Source organism: Lampetra planeri, chromosome 6 (assembly GCF_965212315.1).
Source record: "Lampetra planeri chromosome 6, kcLamPlan1.2.h2, whole genome shotgun sequence".
Lineage (NCBI taxonomy): Eukaryota > Metazoa > Chordata > Hyperoartia > Petromyzontiformes > Petromyzontidae > Lampetra > Lampetra planeri.
The window spans coordinates 12,498,128-12,522,278 of record NC_136112.1 but is presented as its reverse complement, the minus strand read 5'-3'; the positions used below and the strand labels follow the sequence as shown (position 1 = coordinate 12,522,278).

The 24,151-nt window shown below is 45.8% G+C and overlaps 1 protein-coding gene across 1 annotated transcript in view; it reads right to left on the bottom strand.

The window, feature by feature from the left end:
- Positions 1-5,672: 5,672 nt before the first annotated feature.
- Positions 5,673-24,151, bottom strand: part of LOC144719533 (calmodulin-regulated spectrin-associated protein 1-B-like) — a 59,526-nt gene continuing 41,047 nt past the window's right edge. The window contains exons 11-18 of the mRNA XM_078595542.1: positions 22,354-23,176; positions 21,993-22,158; positions 20,480-21,344; positions 19,803-19,888; positions 17,931-18,024; positions 15,439-15,530; positions 15,131-15,249; positions 5,673-13,912 (exon numbers count right to left, since the gene is read on the bottom strand). Of these exons, the coding sequence (XP_078451668.1) occupies positions 13,589-13,912; positions 15,131-15,249; positions 15,439-15,530; positions 17,931-18,024; positions 19,803-19,888; positions 20,480-21,344; positions 21,993-22,158; positions 22,354-23,176 (2,569 nt within the window). The 3' untranslated portion in view covers positions 5,673-13,588. The remainder of the gene's footprint in view (positions 13,913-15,130; positions 15,250-15,438; positions 15,531-17,930; positions 18,025-19,802; positions 19,889-20,479; positions 21,345-21,992; positions 22,159-22,353; positions 23,177-24,151) is intronic.

Below are 24,151 nucleotides of genomic sequence, written 5' to 3'. Positions count from 1 at the left end.
AACCATTGAACTTCGTGTGAACCGATTCAGTGGCGAGTACACGGCCTTCTTCGCAACCCTGAAGTATTTTCACGTTGACTGAGCCACGTGGCAGAATGAACTGAGTGGACACAGTCAGTTGGTAGTGGGTGGTTCTCGAAACGACAAAAAAATGTTACCTTCGTCGGTGATTCCTTTGGCTTATGTCATTGTTTTTTTTTGTCTCCGTGAGGGATTTTTGAAAGTCAAGAGTTGCCCTTTCTGACCCGCATTCCTCTTCGAACGCCCACCGCCTTCCCATCCAGCTCCTGTCCACCCTCCTTCAGAAGTGACTTCTATCCAATTCTCCTTTCAGCCATGAGAGGTCACTACTTCGACCTCGCGTTTCTGTCTTAACCCTGCCTCTATCACTGTATTCCCAGGTACTATACGATATTTAAGCATCCCATAATTTTTGGTGAATTAAATCATTCTAGTAGATTCAATTTACAATGTCCGGTATATAGGCCATGAAGAAGGACCATTGCCCAAAATCACCTATTATTACGCCGTTGTCTGTTCAAAATGTTTAGCGTACTTCCCGACATGCAACACACTTGAAATTTGCCATGTGGGTACTTTCCAGACTGTACATCATGCAAAAATTATAAAAATAGACTTTTGAATTTTTTTTGGGGGTGGGGGCGCAATAATGCATTTATTTTGCACAGCAAGTGAGCTGTGACGTCACATTTGTCACGTGACCCGCGCATATGGAAGCGTAACGCAATGTAGTGTAGCGGTTAGCGCGCTGCGCTACAAACCCGACGACCCGAGTTCGATACCCGCTCACGGCCACCACCGGTGACGATTATTTTAACCGGTCCTGGGCCTCCCCTAGGTCGACTCAGCCTCAAACAAGTAACTGGTGTGTTGTGTGTGAACATCGCCACTGGGGAAACAAAGGAGGCCGGGCGTGGTGAATCTAAGTCCCGGGCAAAGCCGGGTAGTAAAGCTAGTACGTTATAAACGAATTTGAGTTTTTTTTTTTCCAAGGACAGAGATGAGAATGCTTACGTGGATGTTGATAATATCTGTATATAAAAAAAGTAGGAAAAAAGAAGTTGGAGTAATGAAATAATCGCATGTGCGAGATTGCAGGATCGTGAGAGATGGTGTAAATATTGCACTCCTCATGGCAGGACTATTCTCCATAGCATCATCAATGTTGACTTCCCACAACATTATTCATGAGCCGAATCGACCTCCAACCAGGGTGTGAACTCGCAACCTCCTAAGGGAGTTTTGCGCTCAAATGATCTCCATTTGAGAATGATAAAAGTTGGGCGGCAAGTAGCCAAGAGGGCATATGGAGCCAGTTGAGTCCTTTTGAGACACCATGGAATGAGGTCAAAAGGATTCGGCTTATCTCGACACCTATTCGTGGTGGTGGGGGTGCACGGCCTTTGGCTTTCCCCCTTTGTCTTTCCTTTCCCACATCGCTGGGATAAATGATCCAGATTTGACAAGACAACCGCCTATCCCCACAACTGACAAACACATAATCCTGCGTGCGATGTCAAGCACAGGAAATTGCCCTTCTCCAATCTAAGGGAAATTTCCCAAATCGTTAGTTCATGCATTTTTTCATCAGGCCTGCTCTGAAAACAAAATTGAGTACCCCTTGAAATTAATCTCGGATTAATATTTCCCGACAAAGCGGTACTCATTTAATCACCCAGGAGGGATGATGGGCTGAGTCAATCCCTCCAACCAGGATTTGAACTCGCGACCTTCCGATTCAGAGCCTTTCGCTTTACGGCTCAGCAGAGGTCGCAAACGGGTTTTGATTCCTTACCCGTACCCGTACCCGGCCGCACCAGGGTCGCAATCGGGTACCCGTACCCTACCCGATACCCGGCTACCCGTACCCGGCCGGGTATCGGGTAGGGTACGGGTACCCGATTGCGACCTCTGGGAAGAAGCCATTTTGCAGGCGCGGGTGGGTTGATTCTAGGAACTTGAATTGTGAGAAGAGACAAGACATTGGGAAATGAGTGACAAACGGTTACTCACCAGTGACTCACGACCTACCCGTACCCGTACTCGGCCGCACCAGGGTCGCAAACGGGTACCCGTACCCGGCCGGGTACGGGTAGCCGGGTATCGGGTACCCGGTTGCGACCTCTGCGGCTCAGTCACCCGTCCGTGTGTTCAGGATGGTCACATTGGCAGCTTGCCAAATATTCCTTTGCTATCAAGTATAGTCTTCACGCTATGGGAAGTGCTTTTAAGTATTTGCCTAAATTATTCAGAGAATCGGGCAAGTTGTGCACTCAAGAGTCAGCAGATAAGATGCCACTTTAAAGTGATAAGGATACAATTTATAGTGCAGAGATGACTATCAGAGGCATGACATCGTGGAAGTCAATACCATTAGAAATGAAGTAAATTGGCAGCCTTGGCCTCGTTCAATGAAGCCTGCATTTAGAAATGCATATATTTAATGAAAACATCTAATTTTTGCTCACTGCAACATCGCTTTTAGGATGGCTGCTAAATGTGCTTATGCAAGACATAATAACTTAAAGTGGTTTGTTTTAAACAACACATACACGTGTAAGACGCCCACAGCACTCTATGCAAAAGCCATCAGCATGTCCTGAAGGAGTGCATTGTGGTCCTCTGGCTTTGGATCACCATCAAAATAAATTTCAACAAATGCGACCGCCCGACAGGCAGCAGCAGGGATAGAGAAACACAACTGCGGGCCGGTTTTATCCTTATTAGGACTCATCAGCACAGTATAGTCACTAATGTTCACTGCTGAAAAGTCTGTCTCGCAAACCACGTAGAGGCTTTGCTTCCACACTATGGGGCCCATTAGCTTGGCTCATGCCACCAAACACATTCCTCCTGCGGAGGGAGCTGGTAGGAACGTTGGGTTTCTCGGTCAATGGCCAGGGTCAACGGCGGCGTGGTGTATTTCGCAAATATGCCCGACTGTGAGGGCGGGCACAAGCCGGCGTTAGTAGGTTAAACGTTGAGTTTTATAAGGGCACCACAGGGTGACCAGCCCCTCCCCACCCAGCCCCACACTCCCCACCCATCCCCTAACCAACCTCCCCTCCCCACCCAGCGCCCCCTCTCCACCCTCCCCACCCAGCCCCACCCTCCCCACCCAGCCCCTCCCTGCACGACGGCCACAATAATCCCCTGTGGGCTGGTGTAACCAGGAGGTTCCTCCCAGTATAACCAAATGTATAAATGGACCCTTTGTTCGAGCCACTGCTACATGATAGTCTCCCACGCCGCGTCGTTTGTGGGAGTTTGTCCAACATACGCTGACCATTGCGGGTTGGTGAAACAGGCGGGTTGGGTGATCCAGGGCTCGTTTATATATCACCCGTCACTGATGTTATCCGTGACCGTAAATTGAACTCCGGTCATTGGGTTCATAGCACAGTTCACTAAACCATTACGCCGTTGCTGCCCCGCTGATAGCGTGGATGAAAAAAACAAATATCATGGCCCTCGCATTAATACATCCACTTTGTTCTAAGGAATGGCCGAGCATCAAACAACTGTTCGTAACAGATTGAGTAGTGTAATTTTACATTGTTCAAAACGTGCCAACCTATCCATTTAAAAATCACAAATACCTATGAACTTCGTGAGATTTTATGTTCCTATGTAGTAATTCCCTGCCACGCAATGGCGTTTGTGTTGATTGAATTTAAACGAGTTGCGCAAATAACAATGCTCGCAGCTGTCGCTGGTCTATGGGCATACAGTATTCTGCGTATTTAGACATTTTGGTAGTGAAATTAGCTTTCTTGATACAAATGTGCACGGTGAGCGATATAATCTTGTCCTGGCCGGAACGAAGCCAACTGGAATTGCCCTCATCTTTAGACCTTGGAACCGAAGCAGAATTGAGCCCTTGAAGGTGCTACTAGCATGGGCATCCGCCAAACACAAAACCACCTGTTCTGAGCTGCTGCGGGGTGCATGCCATGGACAGTGTACTATGCTCTCAAGTCAGGACTCTGCAATTCCGAATCAGCGTGGTGATTAGTATGGCGAGGTCACCAAAGCCTTGGCATTCATGGCTTAGGGAGGCTCTCATCCAGCAGTGGATTGAGAGGGAAAAAAAAAGCCTGGACAAAGTATTGATGCCCCACGGCTCCACAAGCCAGACGAATGCATCTGGCTTACTTGCACAACGTGAATATATTCTGGGCAATTTTACCACTGGCACTACTGCATTAATAAAGCCATTGTACTTGGAATTACATAGAGACTGCAGGAGATCATATGTAAGTGCATAACATCGTTCAAAATAAATGTACACACAAATGGTGAGTTGAGGCAGGACACATCGCGAAGAGATGATGGATCAGTCAAAAACAATGGAGTGGCAGCCAGGGAACGGAGCACAACTGAGTGTACGCCCACCGATGAGATGGAGCGATGAATTCAGCTCGTGTGCAGGTGCTAGTTGGATTAGTACATCACACGATCGTGACAGATGGTGGCACCTTGGAGAAGCCTTCATCCAGCAGTGGAATGACCATGGTTGAGGACGAATGCATTGTCAAAAATAATAAATGTTTTTTTTCTGCAGACAGAATTCGATATGTGCAAGGATTTTTTTTTTACCACAGCCTAAATTGGCTACCCATGCCAGACATCGCCAAAGGAGGCACACTGTGTAAGTGGATATTCAAATGTACGGCGCTGTATTGACTACATAATGACTGGCCTCACCTCCAATGCTGTGGGGACAGTGCAAACTACGCAGCATGCCATGGAACTTCCGAGACTACTTTGATTCATGTGGGTTTATTTTTTTTTAAGCAGACGGGGCAAATGCATGAGCATCCAGGGCAAACGCACGTTTAGTTTAAATACCTCCAATCCTTCACTCTGGCTGACTATATATATCACTGGCTATCAGAGTGAAGGGGTTAACTTAGACCGTTGACTTCTGGTGCGGATAAAATTACATTTCAGCCGTGTGGCAAATCAGCTGTAGTTGCTCTGGTCACCTGTATCAGGAATGTGGAATTTCCACCACTGGCTCAGGATCCCAATTACAATGAGCACTGCCCCCCCCCCCCACACTCAATGGAGCATGGGGATACTTTTATTCCAGTTTAGAAACTAGAATACTTGGGACAAATCAAATCGCATGCGTATGTTAAATGTAACAATTTAAATGCACCAACATGGCGCAAGTACATTCAGAAGCAGTAGGAAATTCGAGACAAAAATTATGCTCGTCACCGCGCGAGACCCTTGTTGCCCCAACGCATTAGACTTCAACATAAAAAAATTAACCCGTAAAAACAAAGTTTTTCACTATAAATCCTTTATATGCGTGGCATCGGTTTTATTTTATTATTCATTTGTTTTTCTTGAGTAAGAGTTTCATTTTTATCACATTGGTATTTTAAATTAAATATGAAAAAAAAAAATTTGCTACAAAGTGGAAAATTTTGGACATTTTTTTTCACTAAAATAAATTGTCACGCACAACGAGTATGTGTGCAAAATGTCAGCTCGATTGGATCACGGGAAGTGGGTTAAAAAACGACCAAAAGATTTGCACGGTCGTAAGCGCGCAAGCAAGCAAGTGAACTTAATATAAAGGATTTAAAAATGACTGCAACAAACTGATCGCCTGAAACTTTACAGACAATCCCACCGGCTTTACTTGTATTTTTTATTTATTTTAACAGCAAATAGAGAATACAGTATACAGATGTTCAGATCATATACCATTAACAATCCCAGCCTACATTTAACCGCCCAAAACTGCAATAGTTCCCTATTCTTAAACAAAACTAGCAACCCCCACGAGTTCCTGCAGTCATGAGCATTCGCCGGCAAAAATATATTTGAGAGGAACAACAGCTAACCCACAAGTTTGTACCCAAAGGCCATAAAACGGAGTCCTTTTTTGCGCCGTTTCAGAGACATTTATGAACAAACGCAGCCTCGTCATGCACAGCCCGTGTTGCCTGTAAACACGAACATATAAAATAAGTTTAAACAGGCCAACATTTTTTCGTTTAATCAAACATAGATTACAGTTACAAGACACGTACAGCACAGTTACACTTGACTAATTTTTTTTTACAAAATAAAATGACTCAGAGGGCACAAAATATACACGCCTTAAGTTTTGGCAAAGGAAAGCCTTTTTGAAAGTTTCTGTTTAGTGGCGCGAGACAACCTTCAACAGAGCGTCTGCAAAAGTTAAAAAGGGTCCTGTTAATTTTCAACAAGCAGCACATTCTCTTAAACTACTTTTGAAACAAGGTTTTCATTTTGATTGCGAAACTTCCCCACTTAAATGTGTTTTTTTTAATTATCAAACATACAAAGACTACGACGGGCATTTACAAGAATATGTCCTAGTCGCAAAACAAGAACCAGGATCAACAATAGTTTCTGTACTGTGTCCAAAAGTTCTCGTCACGTCACATTCGCTTTCAGTAGCACAATATCCTCCCAGCTACACCATTCGCACCGCGGTTTCGAACGACATTTCGGAGGAAACATGAGTTTGGCCTGGGCGGCTGCCTTCCTCATCGCTCTGCATTTATTGCTTTGGCCGAGCCACTGTAGCGTAGTGATGAGAGATGGAAACGACCGAATACAAAATGGGCTGTAAGCAAGAGGTTGCATTGGCTGTGCTCACCAGCATTGGACAGACTCACACATTCATTCTCGCACAAATCGAGACAAAAAAAACCATTTAGCTTTACTGCTTTTAGCGAGCACGTAAGGCTCACATGGCACATGCACACTTTCTTTGTCTCCGCGATGCTCAATGTTACACACTGCACCATGATACTCATTTGCGGTTGAGTTGACCTAGATGAGGCCCAGTACAGGTTGAGATACCACTGGTCATTGATGTTGTGCGTTATCAGGAATCAAACATAGGTGACATGGATGTGCATTAAATACTACATCGACACACTCGCGAAAGAAAAAATCCCCAATATAGCCTTAATAGACTTTTGGGGCAAGTGCTATTAGCAAGCACCTATGAAGGCCAGAACACTACACGAGGGGGTGGGTGGCCAGCACCCGTGGCAATGTTTACACACTGCACCAGGATCTAATTTGAGGCCGAGTCGACCTAGGGGAGGCCCAGAACCGGTTCAGATCGTCACTGGTGTTGGTCCGGAGCGGAAATTGAACTCGGGTTGCCAGGGCTCATGACGCAGGGCGCTAACCGCAACATCGCCGCTCCCCTCGCGAACACTCATACACACACTGGCACTAACACACAAATAAACAAAAATCAAGCAGCTTCCTGTTGCAACATCCATTCTTTGACATAGGAAAGTCAGTGGTTGTATATAGGGCTGAGCAACATGACAGCGAGTCATGGCACCTAATCTGCCATGAACAGATGCTTATATATAAACCTGGATTCAGACGAGACACTCCAATTGGACCCCAATCCTCAGTGTTGCTGAAGCCACCACCAGTACTTAATGTGTAGTCAGTTTATGAGTGGTCACATTTTTGTGAACATGGTATGAAAATAAACCAAACAATTGATGTACAAAGTCCTAAACATTTTACAGAGCTCTATTTTAAAAGTTTAAACTTTTTGTTGTGATTACATTTAGTCATCCGATACACAATTCCGTCGCCCCAAATTTTCTACTCGAATTTGATCAAGATACAGTATTAAAAAAGTTTCCTTTAAAAATAAATTTGACACTTATTGTGTGTACTACAGTAATGTAACCACCCCGTAAAACCTTCTTGACCTCTCCCTGTACATTGGTGACGTTTAATAATAATGCCCTTACACAACAGCACATCCAAGTGCGGTCAACGTGGTCTTCTGGGTAAGGCCGCAGGATAAAGATCTCTTCTCTCAAGCTTTCCATGCACGACAAGGGGCATCTTCAGGAGCCGAAGACACCCGCAGGAGTGTGGGCAAAGGCAACAACGTGTTTAGCGCATCTTCTCGCAAGCTTTTGCCACGCAGCACTATGGGAATCTTCATCAGAAAGTGAATACTTTCCGCATTCATCAACTCCTGAAGAGGGTCTCAGTCGTGTGGCAAAACCTTGAGAAAAAGAAATGCTCAACACGTGGCCTTACTCGGCGGCCCCGACTTGGATTGCGAGTGGGCTACGGAAACCTACGTGGTTACTATAATAGCACCTGTTATCGCAAGACGATTTTCCCAATGATAGTTGTTTTGCAGAGAAAGCCTGAAGTTGGACACAAAGTCCATTTCTCGCCTCACCCCAGCCACCGTAACGAGGATATGTGGAGTATGGCCTTCCTCTGTCGCATCAGCTTCGTCAGCATGGAAGGTGTCATGCATTTTTTTTTTGCTTAAATGCATTATTAACACCACGATGTCGGGTTGGCAAGGCACTCTCGCTCCTTGTGCTCATTAGCAAGCCACACGCGGGGCATACATGTCGGTTGGGAAATTCGTGGTGTAGTTACCATCAGAGAGATGGACAGCAGTACACGGTAGCATTCTTAAGAATGCAATCGCTTGCTTAAGAAAGTACACACAGACATGGCTGTTAACCCACACGGGGAAAGCGGATCCGGCTGCTAAATTGCACGAACGCAGAACAGGACGAAAAAAACTTACATATACACGCACGCACGTGAGTTCCCTGGAGGTTGTAATGAGAAAAAATAAGCTGTGATCATTAAAACAGTGATTTGCATCGATGAGCATGGTTGATGCTGTAGTAATCAATTCTGGTAATGATTCATAATCAGAAATATCACGGTTTGGCTTCGAGATATTTAGGATGAGGAACTGAACTTGGGTTGCAGGGAAGGCTTGAGTTTAGCCAATAGGAGGATTAGGGCTCGGCGTCTTCTCTTTAATGTTCGGGATAGAATTATGCATAAGGTTATGGTTAAAATTAGAGACAGAGTATCTTCTTAATTGCTAGAGCTAGGATTATGGAAAAGGTTACCCTTAATCCTAGCCTTATTAATTCCATGGAAATAAATTATGCCACAGTCTAAGACCTTGTGTTAAGATTTTTTTTTTTTATAACCAGGGTTGAAAATTATTCGGTCAATGTCTGGGTCTTTTTAAAGGGTTGGTCTAGGTTTGTAGCAATTTTTTATTTAAATTTGATTCATTTTATACCTACGTGACTTTACCGAAAGAACCAAAGAGTACGGATCCCTGCAGTTACGAAAACTTCAAATCTAGAGTTGGTTACAGGTTTGAGATTTTTTAAGCTTTCGTGCAAAATTTATAGTGAATACTAGAGCCAATGCCAAGCTCCAGGTCAGGGTCTCTTTATGTTAAGCTTTAGTTCAGGTTTGATTCTTTAACACAAATAGCATTTGTCATGTTCTACCACCGCTCAATACAGCCACTGCAATCCTCGGAAGCTGTCTCAGGTGTCAGGCCGAGAGCTGTGGGGCACGATGCGTGCAGAGGTGCGATCTGTGCTGCCAGCCTGACTTAGGTTAGATCCAATCAAGGGCAAGTCTGCAGTCCATACAGTCAAAACATCCATCCGTATCCAAAGGTGCTCACACAAACAAAGATCCTCCAAAAAGCCTACATGGGCTTCTGGAGCAAGTGCTGATAGTGAGTACCTATGAAAGCTAGAATGGCACACACGAGGGTGTGGTGTGGCCAGAATCCATGCCTGGAAAATACTTGTCTTGCCAGTGCTGACGTTTACAAACCACGCCAGGTACTTGCTTAATACCGAGTATACCTCGTGGGTGCCCAGGACTGGTTCGGGTATCAGTCGCCACTGATGTTAGCTGTGGATGGGAATAAAACCTAGGACGGTTCGCAGTTAAGACAAAGATCTCCTGTATAGCCTTGAACAGACTGCTGGTGCAACTGCTGTTAGCGAGCACCTATGAAGATCGGCACAGCACATGGCGGAAGGGGGGGGGGGACCAGCAGCGCGCCTGGCTGAATTGTCTCCCCAGTGCTGATGCTTACACACCGCACCAGGTATGGTACACGTCCTCTATTTACGTTGGGGATGCGTTGCTGGAAAATGCGACGTTTGGCTAAACAATATAAATGGAAACCAATTTTTTTAAATTTTACTTAATCACATTAATTTATGATAAGTTCCCGAGGGTAATTTTTCTAGCAAAATTTTTCTAACATTTTTAATTAAAGATACCAAAAATAATGTTATCTAACAAGTTTAAATACATGTTCTAAGTTCATACTGAGCACTTACTGAAGATGGTGACAGAGATTGCATTTCGAGGCCTGGTGTGGGGTGAAGGGGACTTGAGAGGGAGTTGGGGTATGGGGCACCGCCGCGTTCTTTTCTTTCAAATTTTTCCAAAACTACGTCGTTGTGAATTCAATGCATTTGAAGGCAAATTATTTTCCCCAGTTCATTGGCGATGACCATAGTGAGACAACGTAAATAGGTTCGACGTATCATAGAGGATATGCTTGGTTATTTCGGTAAAGTCACGTAGATATGAAACCAAAAATCTAAAAAATAAAATAAAACATAATCAGATAAATATATATATATTTATAATAATAAAGAAAAAAATTTGAAAATAATAAAAGCAAAAAACCACAATAAAATAAAAAAAATTTCAAGTAGTAAACTAAATTGAAAATAGTAAAAGCAAAAAACCCATGACCTTTCGATCGCAACACAAACGGTCTTTATCAGGCGGAGAGTGGTTTTTTTGCTTTTATTACTTTCAATTTATTATTTTATTATTATTACTTTCAATTTATATTTAAAATATATTTTTTTACTTACATTTTTTTTATTTTGTGTTTTCTATCTACGTGAATTTACCGAAAGAACCAAGAATATGAATTCCTGCAGTCACGAAAGTTTTAAGTCTAAAAGTAAATAGAGGACTTACTGCACTCATTTAAGGCTGAGTTGACCTAGAGGGACACTCAGGACCGGTTAAAACATTCACCACTTTTGTTGGTCGTGAGTGAGGATCGAACTCGGACGCTGGATTTGCAGCACAGTGTGCTAACCACTACACAACCGCTTACTCCCATGCACACACAACAGCACACAAAGAGACACACACGCACGCATACGTGAACAGGTGTAATAGTAACACCGAAATACCGTGCACGATGGGAATGAATGCACACGTGTAACACAAACATTGTACAAATACTGTCTCAAACATAGTGTTGAGAGACTTGAGTACCCCGTGATTGTAGATCTCACAGTGTCAGTTTGAGGATATGTCCTCGGTGGCATGATCTCCAAAGCTTAAAAGACTGGATGCTGATCATTATACACAACGATGGGCATGCGTGCACACACGCACGCACACCCAATGTGAATCACAACATTACTGTATTGGCATTAGTGGAGATTAACAACCCATAGAACATGTGGTTTTACCAAAATCACCTGCAACACACCATCACCCCAACCCACCCATTAGCCCTGAGCCTTTTGAAATAATTAAACTTGATTCATCACAAAAACTCCCTCGTGATTACTTGGTTACTCAAAACGAACCTCCCCGTGTAAAGTCTACGAGGCGTCAACTGGCAGGTTAGTTATTTTCATATTTACATTTCTTTGTCATTGACTCGCTTTTGATATTTTACACCAATCTCGATGTGCCACTGCCAAACACAATCGCACGAACAGCAGCTGTCTCTTAATACTAAGGTCTGCGTTTCACCGCTTAGACGAAGCCAAATCAACAATGTACATTTTTTTTGCCCATTCTCATAATATCTTGTACAAGAGAGGTCATAGTTTTAAAAGAAGAATTGTTAGCTCTTTACAATTTACTTGCAAGGAATTTTCAGATTTTGGCTAGGACACTAGCACCCAAAAGCTCACTCTTACAATGACATCACAGTTTACAATCCACTTTAAAGCGCACACCAAGCTTTAGTATGAAATATACTGTAGTGAAGGATTTAAATACTGAGCGTCTATCTTTCGGGATAATTAAACCTTCAACTCCATGCAAACCGGCTCGGTGGCAGGCTTGCAGATTGCTAGGGTATCCAACCTCGTGTTTTTTTTCTCTTTCTGGGATGAAGGGATACAGGTCTGATTAGTCTGCATCGGAGATAGACAAGCAGCCAATACGCAGAGCCTGACGACAACATTTGTAATTCTGTCAACTGCACAGCTCCCACATAAATACTTCACAGTCTCATGTGCATGAGGGCACTAAATCTGCAAAGTTGCAAACGAATGGCTTGGGTCGGCTTTAGAGGTGAAAATCTGAGACGGAGACATGGATCTGATGAACGTTGGTAGTTGCTATAAGGCCGGTGGGGGAAGCTTCACAATTACGGAAGCTACAATTGTATTGCTGGAGGCATTGCTCATTTTAAGGAAATGGATTGCAATTTATAATTTTTCTTTTAGATCCTTGGCCACAATTGATCAATATCCCGAGCGAGTTGAGCACAGCATATTAACTACAGTGAGACAATTTAACAATCTGCAGAGTGGTTTCACAAAACTACTTAATTTTATGGCCATTTTATAGGATTGCATTTTAGCTCAACTGAATTGGATGGAACTGACAAAAAAACATTGGCACAAAGACAGTAGGCAATTACAGCCGATGAAGTAGCTTAAAATGAACGTTTATTTTAATGAGAAAATACACTCTTTTGCCAACGGCCTTTCACTTACTATTTTTTCATGTTGGATTTATTTATAAAAAATATATATGCTCTAATTTATGGAAAATTCTGCTGCTTTAATACCAATTTAATTGTGGTCACCAATTACAGAAAATTACTATCCAGCTTTAAAACTGAAGATGCATTCAGGTGCTATTCAATCTATGCGATTTTGGAAATCTTTCCACAGAAAAAACTCACTGGGTCTCAAGGCTTCAAGAAGTTCCTGCTTCGGATATTTCATTTCATTTTGAAGTACTTACACAACTGGGAGGAAATTGCAATGAAGGGAGAACATCCATGCCTAGCAAGGGAGAACTCACACTCTGCACAAATGGGGTGCCCTCACCTACTTTCTGTACTGCATACTCCAGGTATACCATACATCAAGGTCCCATCTATACACGACGACTCAGCTTCAAGAGTGGCCACGACTATCTGCTTAGGAACATAACAAAGTGTGCTGTAGCCAACCTCCCTCAGACACAGCAACGATGCTATGGGAAGCAAACCTTGGATTTTACAGTTTACGAATAAATTGCACTCGATTGCTGCACACATGCGTGCGAGCACACACACACACAAATGCAATACTCGCGCCTCTTCCTCAGTGGGGACTTTAAAAAGATGCTTAATGTCCTGTTTCCCTTGGCTGCCATTACCTCTGATCCAATAAAAAAAAAAGCCATGCGCGTGCTCAAAATATCTGTCCGTCTCTCTCAACACACATCACAACTGTGCAATAACCAGGCACTGTGTGTGGCAGCTGCCAACAATGTCCACACAAACCCTGGCAGGAGGGGTGGGGGGCAGTGGTGATGGGGGGCGGGGGCGGCAAAGGAGGGACTGACAGTGCCGACCGAGCCACGGCCCAATCGCACGTACCCTGGCTTGTCCTCACCCTGCTTTCAGCAGGCGACCGCCATAGCACACCCCTGTCCCTCCCCCCTCACTGTGACCCCTGGGCCCCATTTAGCAGTCGAGCTCCATGGCCGATGCCCACTTCCGGCGGTCGCTCACAAAGCCCTGGTTCTGCTTGAGGGTGAACGCGTCAACGCTCGGGCCCAGGCTGCGCGATGCCGGCAGCTGCAGGAAGCCCTTGTGTGCAGAGCTGTACTTGTAGAGAGCGGTGGCGCGCTCCGTCAGCGAACCAGCTGTGAGGCTCGCGGGGCCAAGGCCGCACAGCCGCCACACGGCACCCGTCTCGGGGTAGTGCGCGTAGAGCGCGCGGAACTGCCAGCCGCCGCCCGGCCGGAACAGAATGAGAAAGTGGGGCGCGTCGCACATCTCCAGCTCCTGCAGCAACGAGAGGCGATGGGGGAAGGTTGAGCGAGGATGAAATGGGGAGAGAGAGAGAGAGAAAGAAGGAATGGTGAAAAGGTGAGTGGAAATTGATTAGCCGGGGGGAAGGGGGGGGAAATGTCAGCAAGCGTGTTGAGCGTGGGATAGGTCAGAGCGTTTTTCAAAAGGACGCAGGTTGAAGAGTCAGTACGAGCACACACGATGCTATCGGCTTACAGATGCTTGAGATGCATGTACCATTCGTCTAAAGTGCATCTGGATTAAGGTCCTTATGAATATGTACCTCTGATGTATACCTGTTAGTCAATAAATCAATGACTGCCAAAAATTGCGGCGCATCCGAAAAAACATTGGATGCATGCAGCAAAAAAGACTTCCACACACGGACAATTATCCAGGACATGTGCAGTGAAGTAAATGAGGTCGAGAAAATCATCACTGCCGTTGTTGTCATCAGTAAACACACCACAACTGAAAAATATTAAATACGTTTACAATTCACCAATGATCCTTTCAAAGTTGTATTTCATCTGAAATATTTATCAGTTTTGAAGCTGTACTTATTTATGCCAATGTGCAAGCACAGGTAGAAAAAAGTATTTTCATCCTGTGCTGCACACAGCCAAAGCAGTGACCTATAAATGTAAATACGAAATACCTACTCCCACAAAAAAAACCTCTATTATGGAAAATACGAAATAGATATTTTCGGTTTTTATTAAACCCAAATCAACAGTCATAACAGAATGGCACATGAACGTACGAGCAAAGCTTGCTTGTCTCGGGATTAAGCCCTCTGGGTAAGTCTTTACTTCCTAAAGGGGGGCTTTTGTTAAAGTTTTCATTTTCTAACGAAGGTGGGGAGTGGGGACTGTGTGTGGGGGGGGGTATGACGAAGATAATGAGCAAAATAAAGATAAAAAGGAACTTGAGGCCCACATCCACCCATTCTCCTGCTAGGATCAGCTGTCATTCAGGGTATGCTGAGAGTAAAGTGTGTCCTGGGGCCTGTCCCCCCACCTCCTCACCATTTCCAAGAGCTTTCTTGTTAGGAGTTCATATCATGGCATTCTCGGGTAGCACGAAGTAGATATTTATACCCAAACGCAGAGGCAGATAGGGTTATGGGGCCAAGACATGCACGACAGAAAAATTCACCGACCAAGCTACTGACGGGCGAGACAGAGGCGCTTATTTGAGTGACCAACTGACCTGTAGCACCTTCAGTTTTTGATTCTCGTTCACCTTGCCAGCCAGGCAGCAGTGCGACACCGCATTCTGCACCAGCGAGCGGTTCGTTTTACTGCTCGGCTCCACAAACAGCCGGGGGCCTGCAACACATCACCGCCGACACCAACGGCAACGTTACCATTTTCACAATCACCGAGATCCTTGTCATCGACCCACACCCATCCCAACCCAGCGACCTCCTCAGCCACCCACGCAGCCACACCACCCACCACCATCCCAGTGTAAGGCACTGCGTTGTACGTCATCCATCATATGATAAATGCTCATACCTGTGTATGTGGAAGAGCCAGTTGATTGACTGTCCCAGTCCCTCTCCTCGCTTGATACTCCCTCCCCATCCAACACCTCCATCGACCCACACCTACAGACACACAAGCACACACACACAAGCACACACACACACAAGCACACACACGCGCACACACACATGCACGCGTGGGTGTGAGCACATGCATCTATACAATACATGTCTGTACAGATGTTTCTGTACAGCTGTTTGAGATGCAGTTTCATTTACACAGTAAATACTTCGTAATTTTTTTTTTATATATCACAAAGACAAAGATCCCCCGTGTAGTCGTTGGGACAAGTGGTGTTGGCAAGCACCTATTAAGACTGGAACCACAGACAAGAGAGTTGTGTGGTGAGCACCATGACTGACCGAATCTGCCTTTGTGATGTTTACACACCGGCACCAGGTACTGATTTAAGGCTGACTGGACTGAGAGGAAGCCCACGATCGATACTGATATCACTCGCCACTGATATTAACCATAGTCGGAAATCTAAGTTAGGTCGATGGGCTCATAGTACAGTATACTATCCACTTCTTCACTGCTTCCCACGTGTGCTTATATATATATATATATACACGTGTATGTGGGGAGCAAGTGCAATTAGAAAATACCTATTAAAGGGAACATACAAAGGTTGTGCTGGAGCTCACAAAATGCATACCCGAACCACTCCGATGTTTGTCGTGGTCAAATCTTGTAATCAAAATTCAGTCTACTTCGTGTTGTCCAATCAATTAATAATGTTGCACACGCACTCAGATCCGGTGACAATGTATGCCTGTATCGATTAATCAATTAATTTGCTACTTTAAAGCAATTCACATTTCGTATGAATGCCTTATTATTTATATTTATATTTGTGTAGGTGAAAAACGCCGCGGTCCCTAAACTCTGGAATCGCCTCGCCCAAGAAGCAGGCGGCACGTGTCTCAGGCGCGCCTGCTCTGTGTGAACGAGTTACGGAATTAATGAATTCAAGTAAGCGTTTATGTGGGAGCAGGCGCCGCATCATTGACGTACTTCTCGACGGTGGAGTTTAACGAAGTTGTTCAAAAAAACGTTGTTTAAAAAAAAAAACTTTTTTAAAGGAGTTTATTCATGATAATTGTTTTTTTACCTTTTTATCTGGCAACAAAACTGACACCTTTTTTTACAAGGAGTCATGTTTGCATAGACCACAATACCTGCAGTCATAATGCAAACAAAAAACATAACTCTGATAATGTATGCACTGTCCTTGAAGTTGATTGGTCCACACTGGAGACAGCTTTCCTTAGAGCCTAGTCTCACATGGTGTTGGACCAGATGACGCCAAAAGGCGCACAACTCAAAGACAATGCACCATCAGAGTATGAGAGCTCGGGGTAAGCATTTCCACCATTGGAACCTCATTTGCCAGAAGAAAAAATATGATAATTGTTTTTTTACCCTTTTATCTGGAAACAAAACTGACACCTTTTTTACAAGGAGTCATGTTTGCATAGACCACAATACCTGCAGTCATAATGCAAACAAAAAACACAACTCTGATTATCTAAAAAAAGGTGTCAGTTTTGTTGCCAGATAAAAGGGTAAAAAAACAATTATCATATTTTTTCTTCTGGCAAATGAGGTTCCAATGGTGAGTTTATTCATATTTAACCTGAAAACAGGGTCCCTATTGATGAGAAGTAAAATACTGAATTCACCTTCATCAGTCTGCATGTGGCGTATTGAATGTCGAGGGCCTAATCACTAGCGAGGAAGCAAGAGCACGATGTGAAGGCCTCAACAGAACTGACCATGACCTTTTGACCATCACACATTACGAAGGCTCTCCTCCTTGGTTTGTGTTTGAGAGATTAAAAAAACCGGGGGCTGAACGGAGGAGTTCACACAAGAATAAGCACACTACTGGGCACAGCACACTTATCCCACAGCCATTATTAACCAGCATTGCACACTCTTAAATCATTCAGAATTGTTTTAAATAAATTAAAATAGCTCGCAATTGATTCCAGTAATATGAAACCTCTTAGGCATATAAGAAATTGATTAATAGAATACGAGTGTTTTTATCTACAAGAAGTCTGCCGACAGCGTTTGAATGCAGAAATAATAATATTTTGGGAATTTGACCAGAATGACATTGATTCAAATGACACGAAATTAGATTTTTTTTTCTTTCAAACCCTAGACAGACTTCACATTTGGCTGAATCAAATTGCTCTAAATTGCTAGAAGATATCGCCCTGGTGTAACGCACCACGAGGAATATTAACAGTCCACACCTGACAGTTCACCATCGGCACAAAAAATGCAAGTGAAGCACCATTACATGGAGAGGGGGAAAATAATAATGCGCGGCAGGTCAGCTGTCAGCCAGGCAGGCATTTTGATTGCCCAATTATAAAGTGGCGATGTCATGAAAACCGAGGTGTGAGTTTATATCGGGAATCCCCGCTGTTCAGAATATATGTTTTTACCTCTTGCGAGCAGCAGATCCACGCCCAGCACTGTGGGCAGGCAGCGATGCCAGCGATGCGCACGAAGTAGACTGCAGCTTGCTTATAGCGGTCCCTGTTGAGCATGTTAAATGTGCACACAAACAAAACAACAACCCCCATTTGCCATCAAGTGGCAGTGATGTCACCACGGCACTTGTGCCAGGCTATTAAGGCCACACACACACACACAACCCATGCACACACACGCATTCATATTGTTTGTGTAAGTTAATAATCTTTGGAAGGATTTGATCAACCATTTCGGGTCTTAATTGATTGTGTTCACGCTTACGGTGACTTTCAGACCGCATTCCATTCTCTTCCTCTCCCCCTCCTCTTTTCTGAACATAAATGGACTCGTCCATCTGGACAACTGCCAAAATCGCTGTCCGTGGTGCTGACGTTAAGAAAAAACCGCCACTTTATTCAAATTTTCTTGCTGTGGATTTCACACCTGATGATGATTGCTTGTGTTGCAGTCGAAACGTCGTGAGGATTTTATTGTTTTATATTTACTATTATTTTATTGTTTCCCTTCCACGTGACTTTACCGAAAGAACCAAGAATATGAATCTATACATACTATGTCAGCCTGTGACCAAATCACCTGAAAGGTGCCCAGATCCCATCACACCCAGGAAGCCAAGCAGGGTGGACCCTTCACACTGCTTTTATGGGTGACGATCATGTATGATGAGATTATTATTGGGGGTGTGTGGTGGGCAGCAGAAGGCGGTATAACAAAATCCATTATAGTACTGTACTTCTATGCTCACACATCTCTCATAACCACCTTCTCTCCAACCCGCACTGACTAGCGGCTTGGCCAAGTAACCCCCACGGCACGGGGAGGTACTCATTCAGCACAGCACGAACACAAGGGCTGTACTCATGTACACCAAAGGTCAAACAAACCAACGCGCGCATGCAAAGCTATGCCTTGAAGCAGTTTTGTAGGGGGCACCTTTAGAGCTCAGCAGAGTGCATGCATATTTGCAATGAGCAAAAGACGACCCACTGAGAGTTTAGCCTATAGAAAATCTGGATTTTCTGTTCACGAGCACCTATTAAGTCTGTGGTCGTTGGGCCACCGCATGTATTCTCAGTATTAAATTGTGAACACACCTTGTATTAATTTAGGCAAGGTTTACCTCGCGTAAATCGACAGTTGTTGCGTACTTCTATGCTCCAATGTCTACACTCCCCACCTAACCAAACTGAACTGACACAGCATGGCTGAATATTGTCAAAACCTCCCCCATTACCCACATGAGCAGAAGGGGCCGTCATCCAGTAACGGATTCACGAAAATCGGCAAAACATTTACATAACCTAGTGGTGGCTCAAGCCAAAGTCTGATGCTAATTGCCGCTGGTGTATTGTACAACCAGTAATGTAGCTCAGGAGGCAGTGCGCTAACTCAACAGTCAAGTGAGCACGCACAAACACACCCAACAACACAAAAACAGCCGTCGTTTGCCACTAAGAGGTGACGACGTCGCCACGGCGCTTGTGCCAGGCTAGGTGCACTTTGACGACCACATGCTGGCACGGATATGTCTGCCAAATGTGCAACTTTTCAAATCGGTTTTGAAAAGAAAAAGTCAGTCGCGCAAGCCGCCTGGACCAGCTTCTCGTGCCCCGTCCAGTGGTATCAAATACTTAACGTTGCCGTCACGAACGCTGCATGCCGGTCCCGTGCTAGTGTGCGAGAATGGAACAGCTGGTGGGAATCCTTGTGCGAACGTGTGTGTGTGTTGTGTTTGTGCGTATTTAAATGGCCATAAGCGTGTACGTTGCTATCCACAGCCTGCCTGTGTTAGTGACTCTGCATGTGTGTGCACTATATACCCGTAGTGCGCGACTGGTCAACTCCTCTCCCTGGTGTTCTCCTTTTAGACAACAAGGGTTCTGGAGTGTCCCTCCCGTCTCTCCGTCTATGACACGCACATCAAAACATGCACGAATACAGGTAATAAATACAAATTTTCCCCATTTACAGACAAAAGATGCTAAAATCTACTACTTATCCAGGCCAGCACACGACACAAAGGAAATTGTGCCAGTACTACACACGTCTGTCCGGTCTAACTCTCCAAAATTGATGGTCATGGTTGTCCACACCAAGCACTCATTTTACATACCAATTGCCACTGGTAAAGAGCCAGGAATTGAACCAGGGCCTCAAGTGCACTGTACTAATAGATAGTCCGATAAATATGCACTCATTTACTTGATACAGCTGTCGTGGCTATGACGGTTCCACCTGAAGACGGAAGCTTGTGTTGCCTCCGAAACGTCGTGATTTTTATTTTATTTTACTTTTATTAATTTTTTACCTACGTGACTTTACCGAAAAAACCTAAGAATAAAAATATGCACGCATTGAAGGATGCAATACCACATTTGTGAATTACACAGCCTTGAAACCTAAGCAGGCGCCGATACCGATGAATACAAAAATAACACACACATCAATCGGAACGCCAACCAAACACAAACACACAGAGCAGAACTCTCTTGCCCACCTCGGCGTGCTCCCGCCTGCATTGTGCGGCGTTCCTGGTCGCGGCTGCAGCTGCTGCTGCCTCGAGTTCGAGTGTTCACCGCTCAGGTCCGGAGTCGACTTTGAGTTGCGTTTACTGAGCCCGCCTCCGCTCGTACCGTCCCCCCTCTTCACGTCGCCGCCACCTCTGCCGTCCACCTTCGCCGACCGAATCTTCGCGGCCGCGGTCCCAACTCGTGGCTTGGGACTGGCGACCATGGGCGTCCATTCCTCGTTACCGTTTGAGAGCCCCCCCCCCTTGCCGTCATTGCCGTTGAGGCCGGCGCCGGCCGTGGGGGACGTGGCGTCCACGCCGGCGTAAAACCGACGGAGGTGCGGTGTCTGCACGCTGCTCGCGAACGGCCGGGGGCTCAGCAGCTGATGGCGGCGAGTGATGCGGACGGTCGAGGCCGAGTCCCCATCTCCACCGAGGCGCACGTTTAAATTGTGGTCGCGCTCCGGACTGCGGTTGCGGTTGGCGTCTCTTGCGCGCGACTTTTTCGACGGCAGGGTCATCGAGTTGTAGGTGCCGGACGTCGGTGGCTTCTGGACCACGTGCCTTGCCGGCAGGGGGTGGTGTTCTCGGCCCTCGAAGCTCGGGGTCTTTGGAGAGGGCTGGACAAACCGCGCTTCGCCGCGTCCCAGTAAATTGTCTGACGATTTGGCCCGAGGAAGCGTGGACGATAACTGCTTCTTGGGGTTGACTGGGGTGGTTGGGCGAAATGTGTCCACCTCCTTGGGTCCGTTTCTAATCAGGTTTTCCTGCTCCAGCGAGAGATGCTTCATGTCACGTTGCAGGTCCAGCAACGTCTCCACAAGGCGGGTGATTTCCTCGCTGTCACTATCCCCTGCGCAGAAAAGCCAGCGAGCAAGTTGCACAGGTCGCATTCATTGTTCTGTATACAAAGCAACTTGAGAGTCACTAGCAGTGCTGTGATCTTTGATGTGAGTGTGTACCAAGTAAACTATGAACAAAACTATTCACATCATGGGATCTCCTTTGCCAGTACCAAAATATGATAATAGGTTTTTCCCTTTTTTTCTGGCAACAAAACGGGTGTTAAGATGTTAAAACGCCAAACGTAAACCTTTTACAAGGAATCATGTCTGCATTAACCACAATGCTTGTGGTCAGAATGCAAACAAAAACACACACTCTGATATTTGCATTGTCCTTGAAACCGATTGGTCCACACCAGAGACAGCTTTCTTTTTAGCCTCGTCTCAAACGGTGCTAGACCAGAGGACAGCAAAAGGCATTCAAATCAGTTTCAAGGACAATGCATATATTATCAGAGAGTGTAGATGTGAGAGCATAGATGTAGAATACAATACTTTTTGCTGCACTGCCATCTGCTGCCCACAATGTAATCCCGCAGTGTCAGTGTAAAACAGTGTTCGTGTAACACTGTACAGTGGAACATGTTCTTGCAGCGTTATATTTTACATCTGTTTTAACAGCTTCACTCTGCCCGTGCTACACATGTTACACCCACCTTGTGCATCATCATCCTCATCGCCGTTGTTATTGCCACAATCATCTCTGCCATCCTCCTCAGCAGAGCTCCCACAATGCACTGCTTCCCCTCCCTGGGGCTGCGGCCGCGTCGCCCTTTTGCGTTTCTGCTGCCGAGCTTCTCTCCGAGCGCACAGCTCGCTCACCTGTGTGTGAGCAAACACGCACAGAAGACAGAGATCACCTTTATTAGCTTACCTAGACTGCTGGGGTAAGTGCTTTTAGTGACCACTTATGAAGGATGGTACGGCCCAGACCCCATATCCCTGTGTTGCTGGCCACCTGGCCACACCAAGCGTGCGGTAGACACTCGACGGAGCCAGCCATCTCCACCCACGTACCTGCAGTGTCAGCGCCTGCATGGCCATCTGCTTCGCCTCGAACTGAGCCTGCACAGCCAGAACCCTCTCCTCGAACCACCCGCGCCCGCCTACGTCGCACTCCGGCAAGGCCTCGTGCCCACGCGGCCTCGTCAACAGCTGCTTCTGCTGTTTTTTGGCGCCACCGGCCAGGGGGCTGGACGTGGTGAAGGGCGAGTCCAAGTCGTGCGGTGCCTGCACCGTCCCCGTGCCGAAGCTACCGAAGGCCGAGTCGTCACTCTGGGAAAGGACGCCCGAGTCGTGGTCGCACGAGTCGCGGCTGGCCTGGCCCTCGGTGCCCGGCACCCGCGGGGAATCCAGAGTGGCGGCGCTGCCGCTGTCGGCGGTTCGGTCGACTGCAGCGCTCCCTCGCGGCGGTCTCGACGCCACCTTCGGAAACATGAATGTGGACGTCTCGGGTTTCTTTGAGAAGCCCCGCGGCAACGTCGAAGAGGCCGCCGGGAACCCCGATGAAGCGGGGGTGCCTGCCTTCGCATCGCCTTGATGCTTTTTCCGCTCGAGTGTCTCGAAAAAGTTTCGACGGTTCGCCACGGCAGGGCCAGGGCTCAAGTTTGCCAGCTCGTCGGCATGCGGGGCGGCAGGTTGCTGCGCGGGTCTCGGTTTCAGGTGGTGACTCGACGCCGGCATTGTTAGTTTTTGAGGGGTGGACCTGGATGGGGGTCCGTGACCAGGAGCCGGGTCCGAGAGTCCGGACAAAAAAATGTTGTCCGGCTTTTTGGGTATCGCTGGCTTGATTGGTGTCGACGTTTTGTCAGAGATTTTTGAAGGCGGGTTGGAGAAGGGACTGCCAGTAAGGGGGAAGGAAAGAGAGACAAAAGCATATTTATATATTGATGAATGTGATACACACAGCCTTTTTTCAGGAGCTTTGAAGTAAAGTGCAATTCCATTCTGAACCTTCACTCAAATATGAAAATTCCCTACTGAGAGGTCAGACACGCTGGAGATTGGGAAACAGCAGATTTACCCCACGCTGTCTCAATCACTTTCTGTCATCTGCCCTGTAGAGGTTTTTACCAGTATGAGTGCATGAGTTGTAAAATATGGTGCAGCAGTTCCATTGGATAATATAAAATGTCTGTGCACTCAATGATAACTGGGTTGACATCAAGCTCACTGTGCAATAACTGTTATTTATTTAATTACCAAGAGCTGTAGCAGGCTTTCTCAGAATTGCTAGCTCAGTGCCCTGAAAGAGGCATCAGAGCCTTAAGCGACACTCAGTCCCATGGCTTGAACCAAAGAAACCATGGCACATTGCTCCAACATGCATGCATAAGCCCCCCTCAGAGACCAATAACCAGCCCCAGGGTTTTAACCCAGTTCCATGGCGGTGCTGGTTCAGTGCCGGACGCTACTGGGCTACCTAGGCACTTGGGTAGGACGCTATTTGACAAAGCTTGGCCTTATCTAATAGAGGTTATATATCTTGACTTACATTATCTAAGACTGTTTACTGCATATGTCATGTGTAAGTGGACGGTGACTAAAACCCATTGAAAGTCATCAATGCTTAACACCTCTGGATTTGTGTTGCGTAATGCAGCTCTACACAGCAATTATTACAAAACATAAATGGCTAACGATCTTGATGCAGTCAACTCTGCTTAATTAGGGGATATGGGTTACTTAAGGTCAAGTTATTTACATACGGAAATTGGGTGGTTAAACAAACATTTTAAAGTCAAAATTGTCATCACTCGTGAAAAAATAAACGTTCAGGTAGCATTGATGAAGTGGGTTCAATATAACATGGGCG